Below are 20,169 nucleotides of genomic sequence, written 5' to 3'. Positions count from 1 at the left end.
CACAAGTGTTTTTTTTGAAATGGCAAAAAACATAATACACAAGTATCTGTATAAATATATTTACACAAAGACACCATTAAGCAAATCATATGCAATACACTACACTATACTTACTGGCTGTTGCTGCTGTGCAGGTGATGGGGCTTTGTTTGTATCCTTAGCAACCCCACCATAGATACCATATGTGCTCCTCATTCTGTCGCGCTGGAGGTGTAACAATACAGATGCCAACACAATCACAGTAATTGAATGATAAGTGTACATGTGTTACAACAATAATACATCATTGACAATTTGGCCAAATTAAACAGTATTTCAGTCATACTGTTTAGGAATTACACAGACTAGTTGACAGTAACAAGACTTTCTCTTCTAGATTTAAACTATTCCAATATGTTAAGTCATTCAGCAAGCAACTACCAGTACTTGTTTCTGTAAAAATAAAAACATGTATAATTAAAACGAAAAGTGTCGTTCAATATGAGCATATGCAATCTGCACAAACTTATCAGGGACAACACTTTTCACATAAACTGGATTATTTCCTTAAAAGATACTTCGCTTAAAGAAAAAAACAATACAAGCTTAAAGTATTGTCTCTGATTAGCCTGTGTAGACTTCACAGGCTTATTTGGGACAAATTTACACATATCCATTAAGCCTGGTTTTCTCAAATGTAGCAAACGACTGGATACAAATGTTGCTCTCATCTCACACCAGTGCCCACCTTGGTCTCCTCCTCACTTTTGGACAGAGCTATGGCTAACTGAAGCTCCTCCTCCTCCTGTAACTCCGCCTCTGTCTTCCCTGCAGACGGGGGTAGCTGCCAACACACAGGGACCATGGAAACGGTTTCCATATCAACAAACTTCATTGCTAAGTAAAGATATTTGTTTGTTTGCATGGACTTTATTGACCTATTTAAAAGTATTTCAGTACATCAACAACTCATGATGGTGTAATGGTGTTTCATCTTTCAGTCAGCCCGCAAATTTAAACAGACCTTAGCCTTGGGTAGAGTTAACATTTTTGGGCTGACTGGTGGGTCACTTAAAAGCTCAAGCATTCTTTGAACTTACACTGAAAATCAATTTTACAAACGTCTAATGCAGACAAGAGGGCCAAAATGGCCCTAGTTCGCTCACCTGAGAGGAGTCGGTTCATTCAATCTTTACCAAATGTCAAACTTGACCTAGATATTATCCAGACAAACATCCTGGTCAAGTTTCATCATTATTTCATCTGCGAGTCATGATCAATGTACCTATAAAGTTTCATGATCCTAGGCGTAAGCATTCTTGAGTTATCATCCGGAAACCATTTTTCTAAGTTGAGTCACCATGACCTTGACAGCCATTGTGTAAATACGTTTTTTGGCACTGTGACCTTGACCTTTGACCTAGTGACCTGATAATCAATAGGGGTCATCTGCGAGTCATGATCAATATAAAGTTTCATGAACCTAGGCATAAGCGTTCTTAAGTTATCATCCAAAAACCATTTTACTATTTCAGGTCACCATGACCTTGACCTTTGACCTTGTGACCTCAAATCAATAGGGGACATCTGCGAGTCATGATCAATCTACCCATGAAGTTTCATGATCCTAGGCGTATGCGTTCTTGAGTTATCATCCGGAAACCATTTTACTATTTCGGGTCACCGTGACCTTGACCTTTGACCTAGTGACCTGAAAATCAATAGGGATCATCTTCAAGTCATGATCAATGTACCTATGAAGTTTCATGATCCTAGGCATGAGCTTCTTGAGTTATCATCTGGAAACGATTTTACTATTTCAGGTCACCGTGACCTTGACCTTTGACCTAGTGACCTGAAAATCATAAGAGGTCATCTACGAGCCATGATCAATGTACCTATGAAGTTTCATGATCCTAGGCCAAAGCGTTCTTGAGTTATCATCCAGAAACCATTTTACTATTTCGGGTCATCGTGACCTTGACCTTTGACCTAGTGACCTGAAAATCAATAGGGGTCATCTGCGAGTCATGATCAATGTATCTATGAAGTTTCATGATCCTAGGCATAAGTGTTCTTGAGTTATCATCCGGAAACCATTTTACTATTTTGGGTCATCATGACCTTGACCTTTGACCTAGTGACCTGAAAATTAATAGGGGTCATCTGCGCGTCATGATCAATTTACCTATGAAGTTTCATGATCCTTGGCATAAGCGCTCTTGAGTTATCATCCAAAAACCATCTGGTAGACGGACGGACCGACATGAGCAAAACAATATACCCCCTCTTCTTCGAAAGGGGGGGGGGGGGGGCATAATTCGAAAACTGTCCCCTCCTAGCAGCCATGTTATTCAACTGACCGGAACCATTTTTTAACTCAACTCTCGTATCAAGGAAACAAATGTTCTGAGCAAATGTCATGAAAATTGGGCCAAAAATGTGACTTCTACTGTGTTCACATGTTTTCACTGGCGGCCATGTTTTTTCACCGATCCCGACCATTTTCAAACTCGTCCGAGATATCAATAAAACCAATGTTTTGACCAACTTTCATGATGATTGGGCAAAAATTGTGACTTCTAGAGTGTTTACAAGGTTTCTCTATAGCCAAATAGGGACAACTGCCAATATATACATATTGAAATTGCCCCGCCCACTGGCGGTCATGTTTTTTCACCGATCTCGACCATTTTCGAACTCGTCTGAAACATCAATTAAACCAATGTTTTGACCAACTTTCATGATGATTGGGCAAAAATTGTGACTTCTAGAGTGTTTACAAGGTTTCTCAATAGCCAAATAAGGAAAACTGCCCCGCCAACTGGCGGCCATGTTTTTCAACGGATCAGAACTACTTTTGAACTCAACCAAGATTTCATTAAGACAAACATTTTGACAAAGTTACATGAAGATTGGGCATGAAATGTGACTTCTACAGTGTTTACAAGGTTTTTCTTTTTTTGACCTAGTGACTTAGTTTTTGACCCAGCACAACCCAGTTTCGAACTCGGCAGAGATTTCATTGGGACAAAGCTTCTGACCAAGTTTCATGAAGATGGGACAAGAAATGTGGCCTCTAGAGTGTTTACAAGCTAATGCTAACGGACGTACGGACGGACATACGACGGACAAAGACCGGTCACAAAAGCTCACCTGAGCAATCAGGTGAGCTAAAAAACCATTTAAACAATAATTATTTTCACCTGACAAAATTACACATAATATAAATAATTTCATCATGTGTACCTGAGACTGCTTTGCGAGTGGGCTGTTGAGATACTCAGCTGGCAGTTCATCCTCTTTACCTCCAGCAGTAGGCCTGCAGTCACAGTCAAAAGCTAGATATGTATGACAGCGTAATATATGTATGTCTTGTAAAAGGTGTTTAAGATAAAAACTCCTTAAAGATATGCAGCAGTAAATATTACGCTGTGGGAATAAGTTGTCAAATCTCAAAATAAAGGCTTTAAGAATGTAAATATGTGTCTTGTTCTGATAAAACTGGGCATAATTAGCCTGATTTTCGGTAAGGAGGGACTTCCTTGAAACTAAAAATACCATAAAAGCAGAAAGTGTCGTCCCTGATTAGCCTGTGCGGACTGCACAGGCTAATCTGGGACGACACTTTACGCACATGAATTAAGCCCAGTTTTCTCAGAACAAGACACATATGTCAGAAAGTTTTCAATCACAGGTTAAGCTGTGAGATAAGCTAAAGTGGCGAGTGCAGCATTTTACAATGTATACAATGCAATTCGATGCATGTTTTTGTACTTCAAGTGTTGGGTGCCCTACTTGTTAATCTTCTCATAGCAGGCGTCACAGACACGCACTTCCTTCTCGATACCAAACTTGGGGATGATGGAGTTCTTAGAGGAACACTTCTGGCACACCACATCTCCACAGGCGCGACAGTGATGCTGAAGAGCAAGAAAAATACGGCTGTTCGACAAAAGGTAAAACTATGTAATAAATATGGTTCAAAATTATCTATTTTAAAATAAATACGTGTGACTTAAACCCCCCCACACACACACCACACACACACACACCCTGCTGTGATACACTTTATCCATATTGTGGCAATTTTTGGTAAATTATTATAAATTGCGGAATAAATGATAAAAGATTGTTCAGCCAAATTTAATCTTTAAGTACGAACTTTGATTTATGGAGACATATTTTACTGGACCTTGTTCTATTTCAACAAACAATAGGCATACTTTTGGTACAGTTTACTTTTATCATGATGTTCACAATGTTTAACAATTCTAAATACAACAAGAGCACTGCATAATGGGTGCCAGGCTAGGCTGCGGCTGCAGTTTTGAATAAATGAAAGCTTGTGGGATTTTTTTTTGATTTTTTTTAAGAGGTAAAATTGATCTTGACCTTTGACCTAGTGACCCAAAAATGGGTGCGGCATGTAGAACTCATCAAGGTGCAGCTTTATATAAAGTTTCAAAGTTGTAGGTTGAAGCACTTTGATTTTAGAGCCAAAGTTCAAAACCTAAACAAAATGTTAAGGTATTAGCACGACGCGTACGGCGGACGACGAGCTGGCTTTGACAATACTTTGGGTTTTCTCTGTAAACAGCCGAGCTAATAAAATAACAACTTAATTGAAACCTGTAATATGAAAACATATGGTAAAAATTTAAGTTATAATTGAAGAAAGCTTTATGAATTTTTTATATATAACAAGTTATTTTTTAAAGAATATATAAAACATTAGGACTTTCGGAGGGCTGAATCGCGCAATGTTCACAATGGCGACATCCGTGCCGTTTATACACTTTTATTACTTGTATATAATTTGTATTATATGCCGCTCATTTTCAAGCCATATCAGTAAGAAAGTGATACGCGTTTATTTCACATAAATATTTGCTTTATATCTTGACTTTACTCGCTATGAATTTTCTAAGCTGGAGCTGTCATTTTGTGATCCCGCTAAGAAATATTTTTTTAACCAGTAAAATTCAGTTTTAACCACTCAAAAATGTGTTGTGTCGCCTAGGTCACGAAAATAGGTGCAATATTTGATTGGTTCTAAGAATCGCGCTTGGAGTTCGTTACGTCATCAGCAAAGATGGCTGGTTTGACAGGTTGGTAAAATCTGCATTATTTTAAAGTTCAATAATCTATCTAAGTAAAATAAACATAAACCAGTCCTTTTTTTTCTTATAAATATCTTTGTGTTCATTTTTAAATAAATTTATAGATATCGCTGTGTTTTTTTTTGTCAAACAAGGTCCGACATTTTCGGAAATATTATCGCACCTCAGCAAATTTTATCGAATTTGTTCAAAGCCAAACGTCTTTCGCATGGGTTGTTAAGTACCTTTCGTTGCACAACACCAAAGGCAGTCCTGCATCTGGAGCAGCAGTCTGCATCCTTCCACTCAGGGGCTTTCTCTGCTGAAAACATGGCGTCTGACTCCTTCAGCTGAGGAAAACTCTGACCTACAGGAAAATTGTCAGAAACTGAGCCCACCAAAAATCCATTTAAATTGTGAATGCTAGAAGTTTGAAAATTATCATTCCTTAACAAACCGAGTAGTTGATGACATGGTGTCCGTCTAGCAACCAGGAGGTCAAAGACTTGATCTCCAGTGTAGATCTATTCTTATTCCTTGACACCAGGTACTGGTTCTACCCAGAAAACTGACTCGAGCATTCCAATAAGTCTTAGGCTTTCAAAGCAATCAATGTAAAATAAATAGGTTTAAACTAAACTAACTGGACTTTAGTCTATTTTTTTCTACCGAGAAAGAAAGAAGCAGTATTTAGTTTAAAATGTTTTCAATATGATTATCATTATAATTTATATTCCCTTAAAAATTCAACTTTGCAGATATTGATTCTAATGGAAATATTTATAACCAAAATGCAAGAAAAACACATTGAAATTACTAAAACAATAATGATTTGGTTATTATTTATCTTAAAGTTTTTTACAAGTGATAGTGTTTGGTGCCTCCGGAGTTAATCAAGCGAGTACTCTATATTTGTACAGACCATTCAGAACAGTTTATATACTACTTAAGCCAACTGATTTCAAACATAAATATAATTTAATGTTGTTTGCACAAACAAGGGGTTTTCAGAGAAATAAACATCGCATTCTTTAATGAAAAAGGATTTCATATTTTTGCGTGAACTGATTAATTTTCCATGGACATGGACTTTAACAGGATGCAGACATGTGGACATGTTATTGCCACCTACCTTCAAGTTTCAATAGGTTGAAGGTGTCTTGTACCACTTTGTACCGGGACTCGTTACGAAAGGCGTGCGACCAAACCTGCACAAGCTCTAAGATCTTTGCTTTTACTGGATCACCACGAACCTTAAAGGAATAATAGACAATGATAGCAAAGAATATCCAAATATATATTATATTACCTGTTTTCTGAAGAGATAATTTTCACAATGAACTGATCTTGATAGATAAAACATCAATTAACTTTCTCAAACAGGCATCATCAGAAAAGAATATGTTAAGGGGAGCAACATTTCAATTTAAAAACAACACAAATTTTATGAGGAATGCCTAGCATACAATAAACAACACCAATCATGGTTGTTGTAATGCTCATCAGATATTATTGAACATGAACATTAAAGGGGCCTTTTCACAGATTCTGGCATATTTTGAAGTTTGTCATTAAATGCTTTATATTGATAAATGTAAAAATTGGATCTTAAAAGCTCCAGAAAAAAATCTAGAATAAAATTAAACAAGAGTGCCAAACTGTCACAAGATACGCCCGTTCGAAGGTTTTGGACACCATGCTCAATGCTTGAAAGTGTCCTCAAGACCTAGTTATTGACCCGGCATGACCCATATTTGAACTTGACCTAGATATCACTTAGATGTAACATCTGACTAAATTTGGTGAAGATCAGATGAAAACTACTTCAATTAAAGAGCGGACAACATGCTTAATGCTTGAAATGCACTATGTGACCTCGTTTTTGACCCGGCATGACCCATGTTCGAACTTGACCTACATATCATCTAGACACAACTTCTGACCAAATTAGGTGAAGATCAGATGAAAACTACTTCAATTAGAGAGCGGACACCATGCTAAATGCTTGAAATGCACTAAGTAACCTCGTGACCTAGTTTTTGACCCGGCATGACCCATATTTGAACTTGACCTACATATCATCTAGACACAACTTCTGACCAAATTTGGTGAAGATCGGATGAATACAATTTGAATTAGAGTCCGGACAAAGTGGCGCCGTTGAAAATGCACTAATTGACCCTATGACCTAGTTTTTGACCCGGCATGACCCATATTCGAACTTGGCCTATATATCAACTAGATGCAACTGCTGACCAAGTTTGGTGAAGATCGGATGAATACAATTTGAAATAGAGTCCGGACAAAGTGGCCCCTTTGAAAATGCACTTATTGACCCTATGACCTAGTTTTTGACCCGGCATGACCCATATTCGAACTTGGCCTAGATATCAACTAGATACAACTGCTGACCAAGTTTGGTGAAGATCGGATGAATACAATTTGAAATAGAGTCCGGACAAAGTGGCCCCTTTGAAAATGCACTTATTGACCCTATGACCTAGTTTTTGACCCGGCATGACCCATATTCGAACTTGGCCTAGATATCAACTAGATGCAACTGCTGACCAAGTTTGGTGAAGATCGGATGAATACAATTTGAATTAGAGTCCGGACAAAGTGATGCCTTCCGCCCGCCGCCCGCCGCCCGCCGCCCGCCCGCCCGCCCGCCGCCAAGGGGTTTCACATAATACGTCCCGTATTTTATACGGGCGTATAAAAAAGGAAAAAAAAGTAGCCGGTACCAGGGCTCTAACCAGTGACCCCCGGAGTCCTGGAGTTAGTCTGAAGTAAAAACGCATTAGCCCTCTTGGCTATTCCGCCGGGTAGACTCAAGTAAAGTATTTTATACCTTATATAAGCAACCTTCGTAGTTTCGTAAATTTAAACGACAAAAACAGAACTCTCCAAATTATTCAATCGTTTCGAGTTGCAATGCTTTATAATTTGTAGGTTTTCAAATCGTCAAAAGATACATATAATTGCTATATTGGACTATGGTAAATGTTCAGTAATACTGTTTCCTCACAAATATCATAACTAAAACGAAAATTTGCGAATCTGAAACAACTTTTTTCAATTTTGTCAATTTACCAAACCGTGAAAAGATCCCTTTAAGACTGGTGTCTGTTCTTTACATACATGTACCTTGTTGCATATGTAAGAACAGACAACAGTCAATATGTCTCTGTTGTTCATGTTTCATAATATATTTTTCACCATTATAACAATCATGAATGTTGTTTAGTGGCAAATCTATCAAACAGACTAATGCAGGGGCAGTTAGCTTGCCAGTTTATGTCCAGATGCAATGAAATTATGTTGTTGTTTTGTATTTAAATAGTGCTTGAAAAGCATTTATAAGCTTGAATTGTCAGTTATGACAGCCTGTCTTTTTTGTGGAATAGAAAATAAGTGTTTTGTCTTAAAGGGAAGAATATCTTCATTTGCAGACAGATAGAATATATATTCCATCATATCAGTTTATATCAGCGTTCGACACAAACGGGAGTCCGAGACTCCTTAAAACGGGACTCGAACTCCTTGTTTTTGCGTTATGGGAATCCGTCAGACTCATTTAAAATCATCTTTGAATTAAAAAAAAATCAGCTGATTTCCTTATTTGTTTCACAATATCAGAATGTCCAAAATTTTGTGGATCCAAAAAATGTGCCACAAATCATTCTGCTTAAACACAATGACAAAAACAAAACAATCCGAAATTATTCATTTTGGTTCCCTGTCATTGTCCGTGCGTGTAGTAATAGGGGAACATGCAAACTATGAAACTATCGTGGCCATTTTATCACTGATAGTTTTGTTGTAGTAAACTAGCTTCGCCAAACAGTTTCTCATTACCGGTACTATAAAAATCATCACAAAATCCGATTTTTTTACACATTGTATGTTGTATGGCCCTAAGGTACTGAAAATCGGATCGGTTGTGAATCGTTTGAGCGTGAATGACCCGTGTCACTATCAATCAATGAATATAAAGGTTTATTGCAGTTTGTAAGCATTGTCATACCAACCACAATAATCGGTGCCTTCCGTGTACTCCTCCACGATTAAATAGTGGCAAGTTACTTACTGATGATGGCAACAGGGTGTAATCCTTGAGGAAATTGTGCAGGAGATGTGTTTGTCAGAAGAGCAATGCCCCCTATTGCCCCGCTTTCAAAAAAAAAAATTGTTTTTTTTTACCTTTGACCTTGAAGGATGACCTTGACTTTGAACTTCCACAACTCAAATTGTGCAGCTTTATGAGAACACCACTTTGAAATATTTTTTTTGACCTTTGACCTTGAAGAATGACCTTGACCTTGAACTTCCACCACTCAAAATGTGCAGCTTCATGATAACGCCGCTTTGAAATTATTATTTTTTGACCTTTGACCTTGAAGAATGACCTTGACCTTGAACTTCCACCACTCAAAATGTGCAGCTTCATGATAACGCCGCTTTGAAATTACTATTTTTTGACCTTTGACCTTGAAGAATGACCTTGACCTTGAAGAATGACCTTGACCTTGAACTGCCACCACTCAAAATGTGCAGCTTCATGAGAATGCTGCTTGATTTATTTTTTTGACCTTGAAGGATGACCTTGACCTTGAACTTCCACCACTCAAAATGTGCAGCTTCATGATAACGCCGCTTTGTATTTAAAAAAAAAAATGACCTTTGACCTTGAAGGATGACCTTGACCTTGAAGGATGACCTTGACCTTGAACTTCCACCACTCAAAATGTGCAGCTTCATGATAATGCCGATTTGAAATTTATTTATTTTTTACCTTTGACCTTGAAGGATGACCTTGACCTTCAAGAAAGACCTTGACCTTGAACTTCCACCACTCAAAATGTGCAGCTTCATGAAAACACTGCTTTGAAATTATTTATTTTTTTACCTTTGACCTTGAAGGATGACCTTGACCTTAAAGGATGACTTTGTCCTTGAACTTCCATCACTCAAAATGTGCAGCTTCATGAGAACGCCGCTTTGAATTTAAAAAAAAATAATTTGACCTTGAAGGATGACCTTGACCTTGAACTTCCACCACTCAAAATGTGCCGCTTCATGAGATACACATGCATGCCAAATTTCAAGTTGCTATCTTCAATATTAAAAAAGTTATGGCCAATGTTAAAGTTTTCGGACCGACAGACGCCACATATTTGATATTTGACCTTGAAGGATGACCTTGACCTTCACCTTTCACCACCAAAATGTTCAGCTCCATGAGATACACATGCATGCCAAATATCAAGTTGCTATCGTCAATATTAAAACAGTTATGGCCAATGTTAAAGTTTTCAGACGGACAGACACCATAAATTTGACATTTTACCTTGAAGGATGACCTTGACCTTTCACAATTAAAAATGTGCAGCTCCATGAGATACACATGCATGCTAAATATCAAGTTGCTTTCTTCAAAAGTGAAAAAGGTATGGCCAATGTTAAAGTTTTTTTCGGTAGGACGGACAGTTCAACTGCTATATGCCACCCTACTGGGGGCATAAAAATTATTTTTTGGGGGTGGGGGGGGGGGGGGTATAGTGTGAGGATGTGGTGGTCATTTATTAGATGATCTTTAATTTTAAAAAAAATGGGGGGGGGGATTGAGGGGGGATTCGGGAGGGGGGGGGGGTAGCATGATATCATGAAAGTATTTGAAGTTTAAAAGCAATAGCCATGATACATTAGAAGTAAAGTGGATCTAAACACAAAATGTAACCATATATTCAAAGTTACATGTACTAAGTCAAAAAAGGGCCGTATTTCCGTAAAAATGACAAACAGAGTTATGCAACTTGTCCTTTACTGTCCCCTTATGACAGTTTGTGAGTTTTCCAAGTATGAAAGCAATATCTATCATACTTTAGGGGTAAAGTGGACCAAACACAAAACTTAACCCAATTTTCAAGTATAAAGGGCCCATAATTCCGTCAAAATGCCAGTCAGAGTTACATAACTTTGCCTGCACAGTCCCATTACGATAGTTAGTGAGTGTAGGAAAAAAGTGGACCTAAACACAAAACTTAACCAAATTTTCAATTTTCTAAGTATAAAAAGGGCACATAATTCTGTCAAAATGCCAGTCAGAGTTACATTACTTTGCCTGCACAGTCCCCTTATGATAGTTAGTAAGTGTTGCAAGTATGAAAGCAATAGCTTTGATACTTAAGGAATAAAATGGACCTAAACACAAAACTTAACCAAAATTTTCAATTTTCTAAGTATAAAAAGGGCAGATAATTCTGTCAAAATGCAAGCCAGAGTTATGTAACTTTGCCTGCCCAGTCCCTTCATGATAGTCAGTAAGTGTACCAAGTTTGAATGCAATAGCATTGATACTTTATGAGAAAAGTGGACATAAACGCAAAACTTAACCGGATGCCGACGCTGACGCCAAGGTGATGACAATAGCTCTTTTTTTTTCAAAAAAATAGATGAGCTAATAAAGAATATATAAAAAGCAATGAGAAATATAGGGTTGTTAACCCTTACAATGTGATTAACAATGACACTAACAAAACAGATGGCTCCGAGAATGTTTTTTAACGCAAATGTCGAGGTTAAACAAGCAATCATAATACATAATAGAAAATAGAATATGTTGAAATCTAACAATAATTAAGTAAATTATTAACTTAAATATTACTGGAATCAATGCGTTAAATATTTTGCAATGTGATATAACAAATATTGAACACCAGTCACTTACAACTTGGATCTAAAAACAAACATACAATTTTTTTACATTAAAAATTTCATGGATTGACATGTGTTATTAGCCGAAAATATGATATAAAAAGTGTATTAATTGTTGGACTCCTTGAAATCTTTCCGGACCCCTAAATTTCAAAAGTTAGGAGTCCTTGGACACTTTACTCAGATTAGTTAGCGTCGAACACTGTATATGACATAAACATTGCTTTAGGCAAAAAAGGTTAAATCTAATATGTCCTTTTTTTTAAAGTCAAGCGACATGCTCCGCTGACATTTTTGATTAAATGCTATATACAATTGACTCACATTCACCAAGCCCTTCAGAAATTCCATAAACTCCTTTGTGGCTACTTCATCATGGACCAGAGATCCACAGTTTTTCATACAAGACTCCAGCACCTGTAACAAGAAGACATCTATGAAAATAGCTCATAAAATTTCAGGTAACTCACAATTAATTTTTTAGGAATATATTTCTTGTTTTAATATCTTTGTATGATCAAAAAATTTAACTATGAATTTGTTTCGCCATTTGAATGTCAAATTGATAGCTAGCTAACATACCTTCGAGTCAGTTTATATTCATTTTGGTGTGATTTGTTTATCAATGTGATATCTTCTTATTTTTTTAAAGTACATGTACAAGAGCCCATCATAATCTGAGAGGCTTTGCAATGTAATTATGTTTCTTTATAAAACTGTACCATAACAGACAAAGTGTGTCATAACATTTAAACACAGACACACAAAGTTGGACACTTACCTGAAGAGCATACAAGGACACATGGGGATTCTCTACTGCAATCTTCCTTCGGATCCCTACAACTGCCAGCTTGGGCCTGCAGATACAAAATTTAACAGATATAAACAACATAAACACATCCCAGTACAGACCTTGGCATAAACTCAAAATCAAGCTTGTGTTGGGTTTTCTTTTTAGAAACTATTGATTGTATAATTTGTTGATTGTTTAAAAAAAATGACAAAGGTTAGAGTTCAAATGTCTTATGATACCATACATTTTTCCGACCGAAAAGGGTTTTTCAATCTTTAAACATGTCGGCATATGATATAATTATTAACTTATACAAAAAGAACCAAGCATAAGTTTGAGCCTAAAGTGACACAGACATATAGTTGTCTTTCAACAAAATTTACTTAAATAATAATGGCTAATGACAGGCTTAATGCAAATGAATTAAGGTAACAAAAAAAAATCGCCTCTTTCAATGCACATATTGATAATAGGGGAATTTTCTTATTAACAGTTTTTTAAACAATCTATACTGTGATAATACCTTTTAGATTGGGGAATGGCATCTTTAAATGACCAAAACACAAGTAGCAATAACTTAACAACATAAATCGCACATAAAATATGAATGATGCTATGTTTAATAAGATAATATACTCTGGAGTGTTCCCCGAAGCGTGGACAGTCGGTATTATTGTTTCATTACACAAAAAGGGCTCCGAGTCAGATGTAAACAACTACAGAGGTATTACACTTGTAAGCTGTCTTTCTAAACTGTTTACCTCAGTTATTAATAAGAGAGTTGAAAATGTCTGCAATGAATATAACATTATTTCGGACGCCCAATTCGGATTTCTAAAAGGACGTTCAACTGTACATGTAGATGCAATATTTATACTTCAGTCATTAGTTCAGAACTATATGTTTGAAAATAAACGTCTGTATGTTATTTTTGTCGATATTTTGAAATGTTTTGATTCTATTTATAGAAACGGTCTTTGGTTGAAAATATTTAAATTGGGAATTCAGGGTAAAGTTTTACGAGTTGTTAGAGATATGTATAACAATGTTAAATCATGTGTTAAGTCATTTTCTTCATTTTCTGATTATTTCTCATACTCATTAGGCTTGCGTCAGGGGGAGGTAATGTCTCCTTTGCTATTTTCTCTCTTTGTTGAGGACTTGCAACTTTACCTCCAAGATGATGTTAATGCAGGCATAAATTTAGATGATGTTATGATTTTATTACTTTTGTTTGCTGACGTCATGGCTATTATAGGTAAAAATCCAACAGAAATTCAAAACCATTTAGACCATTTGTACACTTACTGCAATAATTGGGGATTGCAGGTTAACATAAATAAGACAAAAAATATGTTTTTTGTAAGCGAGGTGGATTACTGACCTCAGAGAAGTGGACCTACAATAGTCAGCCAATAGAAGTTGTTAGTGATTTAAACTATTTAGGAGTTGTTCTAAATTTTACTGGTAGTTTTAATCTTAATCAAGAATATTTAGTTGGTAACGAGCTAAAGGCCATGAATGTTTTACTTGGTAAATGTCAGGACTATGATTTGAAGCCTAGTACTCTTTGTCAATTGTTTGATGTCTTTGTTGGCTCTATCATCAATTATGGAGCAGAAGTTTGGGGATATACTAAGTCAAAAGAATTAGAAAGGTTGCATCTAAAATTCTTAAAACGTCTGTTAAAAGTTAGACTTAAAACATGTAATAATATGGTGTATGGCAAACTTGGGAGATATCCGCTTTATATACATAGATATGTACGTATTCTGATATATTAGTTTATGCTGCAGTCAAGTGACAACATCATTTTAAAATATGTATACAACGAAGCCGTTAGATATTGTGAAAAGGGTTGCACAATTTGGGTATATAATGTTAAAAAGATGTTAAATGATTATGGTTTTACAGATGTATTCGAAAATGGGCATGCTTTTGATATGAAATCATTTTTGTTTGTATTTAAATGTAGAATTGTTAACTCTTTTAAACTTAAATGGTGCAATGCTGTAAAGGAAAGCTCTATGATGGATATGTATAGGCAGTTTAAAGCATCTGTAGTAAATGAACCATATCAAAATATTCTACCTAAATCAATAAGAGGCAAGAGCATATGTTAGTAGATTATGTTTATCTTTACACCCTTTGAGAATTCAAACGGGTAGATACGCTAGAAATGTAGAGGAAAGATCTGTAAGATACTGCATTTTCTGTGTTTTAAATGACATTGAGGATGAATTTCATTTTGTTTGTGTATGCTCCATGTATAATGATTTTAGAAAAAAATACATAAAAAACAACTACTATATCAAACCATCTGTTTATAAATATTTGAATTTGTTAAAAACAGTGGATAAAATGGAACTTATTAATCTGTCACTGTTTGTCAAAAACGCGCTTTCTATACGATCAAGACTGATAAATGATATGTCATAATATATCCATCTCCTGTATAATTATAATGTGTCTAATATATTACCAACTGCATTTGTAACAATCTTTTTTTTTAACACGAGTTTTGCTTTCTGTGTATTTTGTGTTTGTTTTTTATCTAACATATTTCTTCTGCTTATTTATTTTTTGTATAATATCACGTGACAATATATATGTGCGATTGTATATATATATGTATATATAGACGATGTACTTTGTATAAGTCTCGAATAAAAAATCTGTCTGTCTGTCTGCTAATCATTCAGGATGAACCCTAAAAAAGTACACTTTTAATACATGTACATTACAAGGACAATTGGTTAAAGTACTTACTGCACGTCTCCTTGTCGAATGCAGTCAGAGATTTGCAAAATTGAGTCCCAGTCAGGTTCTAGCAACAACTGACTAGTAGCTTTCTCTGGAAAAAAAAATGGTTATCATTATGATATATACTATAGCTTGTGTTTTTTATGGGGAAAAAAGAGCTTATACAGCAAACTAACAGAAAATGGCCAGATATTCACAAATCTCACAAAAGTGTGGGTGTCAACATGGAAAAAACTAGTAGTCTGTAAGTAAATGTAATCGATTATGATGAGGTTTAAATTGGAATTTAATGCATGGCCTAGTGCACATCTTACATTTCAGATATGTTTTAACATTACTTTCTACTATAAAGCCCCCCCCCCCCCCCCAAAATTTTGTTTGCCAAAATACACTAAACCATGTACAATTCACAGTTTTTATCCCAAAAATTTTCATTAACAAATTCAGAAAAATTTGGATTAATTAAGTAATTTTGTAAGATTTTAACATTTGTTTATCTCAGAGAGCCTTGTTATTAATGTAAACAAACTAATCAATACAAGGACCCGCATGATCAAGCGCATCATGGGATATTGTAAATAAATACATGTATGTAATGTAAAATAAATGTAGACTTCTCTGTCTCGGTGAAAGTATTGTAATTAAGGATTATATATCCTCTGATTACTGTGTATCGAGTGGTTAAGGAAACAAGTAAAAGAAATTCTGAATAAATGCAAACAATGCTGCAATAAACAATTTAAAGAGTTATTTACTTCCCATTAAATCCATGTCAACATTGTTTATTTAAAGCGTATTAAACCCTGCAAAGCTGATAGTTCCATACACACCCGCTAATTACACCCACTATGCGCGTTGTTTACCTGCAGTCTTCACGCTAAATAGTTTAGCCAAATAGCCATTCGGTCTAATCAGATGGAATTTTGAATAGCACGAAGACATGTTCAGTAGCCCGAAAAGGTCAATATAAATGTTATGACTTTTTTTACCAGGAACACCAAAATAGTTATTAACAATCAGATTATCTACTTCAATTAGTAAAAACAGATGCATGTGATTATAGTAATAAAGGGTATTTTGTTTCCTTTTGAAATGCAAAATGCACCAGATAATTATGCTGTTAATTGTAACTTTATTATTACACATGTTCTCATTCAATGATTCCATTAATCAGTTTGACTGGTGTTTGGTTTTATTTTATAGCAAATTGATTATTATCGTAATATTACTAGGACAATCGCCGGTGAATTTCTGAATTGTCGGCATGTGGCTTCAGAACAAAAGACCACTGGGTGTGTTAATTGCCCAATCTACCAAGTGACAATGTCTGCTTCTTTAATTTACTCCTGATGTTTTGATAAGCATGTGTCAACCGTGAAAAGTATTGTATATTCCTAAACAGATTATAAGTAGCAAAGTAGGTCACGTAGCAGAATGAGATTACAGAACAAACAAAAGTACTACAAGTATTAATAATAAGTTGAAAAAACGTCTTCAAAAACGCAAGAATAATTGATTAAAACACATGGAAATCTAACTGTAATAAGGATCAATTTGTTTTAACCCCATGCGTACAATATTCCTTACAGACTCTTTTATTTTTATTGAAAAATTACTATGTCCATTTTTCATGAATTATAAATATATTTTCGGAAAATGCCTCTTAAATTAAATACGCTTCTAGATTGGTCATTATTTTAAAACATTACAATGTGCCCGATGCGCGAATATCCCGGAACGTGATCTACGCATGTTCAGTTTGAATAGCCTCATCTCGATTGGGCGTCAATTGCATCATTACTTTATATAGCAACATACCCGGATTTTTACATGACAGTTAAGAAAAATGGCGGCTGCATGTGTTCCTGCAATTCTTTAAAACATTTCACGTCATTTTAGGCATTTATATAGCGAATTTAATCGTGCCTCTTAAAAACGCGTATAAATCAGGTTGTTGATATGATGCTCAAATATTTAATCGACCGGTCAGGCTATTTTATAAGCATTTAGGATCGACCGACCGACCCAAGAATCGACTCGGGCTTCGGGCTTATAGGCTTATTCGAAGACTGTACCTGGTATCAAGACGTCGTATCCAAAAAGCAAGAGTACTCGATTGTAATAGGTGTATGCCAACAAGATTTGATAAAATTAGCATCCAATCGGGATGGGGTATAACCACTGAACATGTGAAAATCGTCATGTCACCTTTTGTCACAATGTGCGCACACCGATTGATCCATCTAACATTTTCTGAGAATCAGGAAGAAGTAAAAGAATTTTATTTTTAAAAAATCACATACATAAAAGTGTTGTGTTTACACTAAGAGCCGTCAACTGCCACACTTTGCAATTTATGTTGCAGTTTCATGAAGAGGACCAAACAAAATATTAATGGAATGGGGATAAATTTGGATTAACATTATTTCAGTTGAAGTAAGATTTTGAAATGCAATAATACTGATCGATATAAACAAATTGTACGATACTCAAAAAGGGTAGGAGGTAGAAAAAAGTCCACGGTTAATCCAGTATAACACTATCTACTTCGTTGAGACCAACAAATTATTATGAGACCTTTCTTGTCTTCATAACTATACAATGCTGCTTTTGCATATTTTCTGACTTTAAGCAACACCAGTTCTATACCAACTGTAGTGATGTACCTTAAGCTAGAACATAAAGACAATAAAATGTAAGAAGGATGAATTTTTTGTTATGAAACAGATTATACCAAAGAATATTTTAAGGCAAATTTTACTATAATCTGACATATAAGATGCAAATTTCACATATTATTAATCTTTTACATCATAATGCATCGATTTAATTTAAACTGGGATCCGCGATGCAAATGTACCATTTCTCTCCAAAAAGTTGTCACTTCTCCCTATTTTGGTTTTGAGAAAAAAAGACTTCTTAAATTATGAACCTAGCAAGACCCCTGATGGTTGTTATACCTCAGTCACAAATAGACACTGATCACCGTCCGATCAGCAGTCCACGTATTTTTCCACTCATCGGCCTGACAACTGGCTGATGATCGCACGAAAACTGGGCCAATTTGTAGTATCGGGCGGCGTCCAGATTAATTTAAAGTCTTAAAGGAATCAAGTTGAGATCGAAAAAGGATCGGACGATCAACGACCGGTTATCGCCTGGCGTGCGCCCGACATCGGATTCATTGAACGTGTATCGGCAAAAGTAAAGGTATTTCCCAGGGGCATATACATCAGCCGGCGACTGTCTGATTGCCGGAGGGCCTCTGCACGATGCCCGACGGACGGCGCTCGTTATGATACACATACAATGAATCTGATGTCGGGCACATGCCAGGCGATAAGCGTTCGTTGATTGTCCGATCCTTTTTCGATCTCAACTCGATTCCTTCCCAGGCCCGATGTCGGGTTAAACAAACTGTGAGATTAAAAATTAATCCAGACGCCGCCGGATGATACAAAAGGACCCGATGTCTGTGCGATCATCGACCGACGACAGTCTGATGAAAGGAAAAAAACAACGGCGGCTGATTGGACGGTGAGTGGTGTCTATTTGTGACTGAGGTTCACAAAATCTCATATATCACTAATTGGCAAAGTGCGTATTCCGCCTATAAATACTTTTAATTTCTTGGAAAAACCAGAAAATATTTGTGTCGGACATTTTGGAGAGACTAATTAAGAATTTTGATTGGCCCTTGACTGCTTGTGTCGGATATGTCTGTAGGTCCGACGGAGTTTAGGGAAACCTGTCCAATGGATGATAACATGTTTGTTACGCTGTATTAGGTTGTTTGAATTCGATTTTATAGACAAACTTGAGACTTATTATGTTTACATTGAATTTGGTTTAATCAGGAAGAGCGCTGAGCTGTCCTTGTGTACCCATAAAAGCTAAGATCATTCAAGAAGAACTAGGCCTCAAAAAACAGGAATTTAGAGAGTGCATTTGAAGATCAGAAGGTACTTTTTTATCGCCAATTTCATGAATTTCAGATTTGTTATTGCCAACCAAGAATTATATCGCCAAATGCGATTTTTTACGATCGGTAATGCTAACGTTGTCAGAGTAAAAAACAGGCGAGAAATAACTAAATAAGTTGAATAACAAAAAGATAAATAATCCCACCCTCAAATGATAATAAAAATTGCATTGTTGTTCCATTTATGCACATAGCGGGAGCGGATAATATTTTACTTACCTAAAAGTTTATCAAATGAAGACCGACCGCCAAACATTACGTATGATTTTCTTTAAATAATTTAAAAATAGCTCTATTCTGATTCAACGTCCCGTGAATTTGTGTTGACATTCAGCGCACTTCCGGGTGTAAATAAATTATTAGATATCGAATAATGTGGTCGTTGTTGGCCGAGATTGATTTCGTGCCACTACCAGTTCGTGCCACCGACATTGGGCATGAAGGTATTTGACGTTTTGTCCCAATTGTTACATATTGTCAAGAAATATGTTAAAGGGACATTACTGCGTTACACTACATACTAGATCCCATAAGAGTTATCTCTACTGTTAATCTTGTGTTTATATGAATATGCTTAATAGTTTGTTGCACACTTGTAGCTTGGGTATGAATGAATAAACATGTAGCCACATACGCCTTACGTTATATTAATAACACCGGCTAGACTACAACATGGTGTCAGAAGTTAAAAAAACTCCGGATAAAACCAATGGAATTTTGATTTTAATACAATCATAAGTTACAGGATTTTATTAATTTGTGCTAATTGTGACATTCTGCTCATTTTAAAAAGATGGATAGCGGACACAATATAGGCCAAACACCCAAGATGG

The 20,169-nt window shown here is 36.0% G+C and overlaps 1 protein-coding gene and 1 long non-coding RNA gene across 2 annotated transcripts in view; both read right to left on the bottom strand.

Moving 5' to 3' along the window:
• The window catches only part of LOC127866120 (hepatocyte growth factor-regulated tyrosine kinase substrate-like), a 36,080-nt gene extending 16,391 nt beyond the window's left edge, over positions 1 to 19,689 (bottom strand). Inside the window, exons 1-10 of the mRNA XM_052406524.1 lie at positions 19,556 to 19,689; positions 15,361 to 15,445; positions 12,580 to 12,655; positions 12,123 to 12,215; positions 6,214 to 6,334; positions 5,327 to 5,448; positions 3,778 to 3,902; positions 3,229 to 3,301; positions 728 to 823; positions 115 to 204 (exon numbers count right to left, since the gene is read on the bottom strand). Coding sequence (XP_052262484.1) covers positions 115 to 204; positions 728 to 823; positions 3,229 to 3,301; positions 3,778 to 3,902; positions 5,327 to 5,448; positions 6,214 to 6,334; positions 12,123 to 12,215; positions 12,580 to 12,655; positions 15,361 to 15,445; positions 19,556 to 19,592 — 918 coding nt within the window. The 5' untranslated portion in view covers positions 19,593 to 19,689. The remainder of the gene's footprint in view (positions 1 to 114; positions 205 to 727; positions 824 to 3,228; positions 3,302 to 3,777; positions 3,903 to 5,326; positions 5,449 to 6,213; positions 6,335 to 12,122; positions 12,216 to 12,579; positions 12,656 to 15,360; positions 15,446 to 19,555) is intronic.
• LOC127866123 (uncharacterized) lies at positions 6,335 to 7,718 on the bottom strand. Its single transcript, XR_008042859.1, has 2 exons — positions 7,426 to 7,718; positions 6,335 to 7,269 (listed from the first exon to the last, which is right to left on the bottom strand). It is a non-coding gene; the product is annotated as an uncharacterized LOC127866123 (long non-coding RNA).
• Positions 19,690 to 20,169: the final 480 nt, after the last annotated feature.

This window comes from Dreissena polymorpha, chromosome 2 (genome assembly GCF_020536995.1).
Source record: "Dreissena polymorpha isolate Duluth1 chromosome 2, UMN_Dpol_1.0, whole genome shotgun sequence".
Classification (NCBI taxonomy): domain Eukaryota; kingdom Metazoa; phylum Mollusca; class Bivalvia; order Myida; family Dreissenidae; genus Dreissena; species Dreissena polymorpha.
This window is presented reverse-complemented; position numbering and strand designations above follow the sequence as displayed.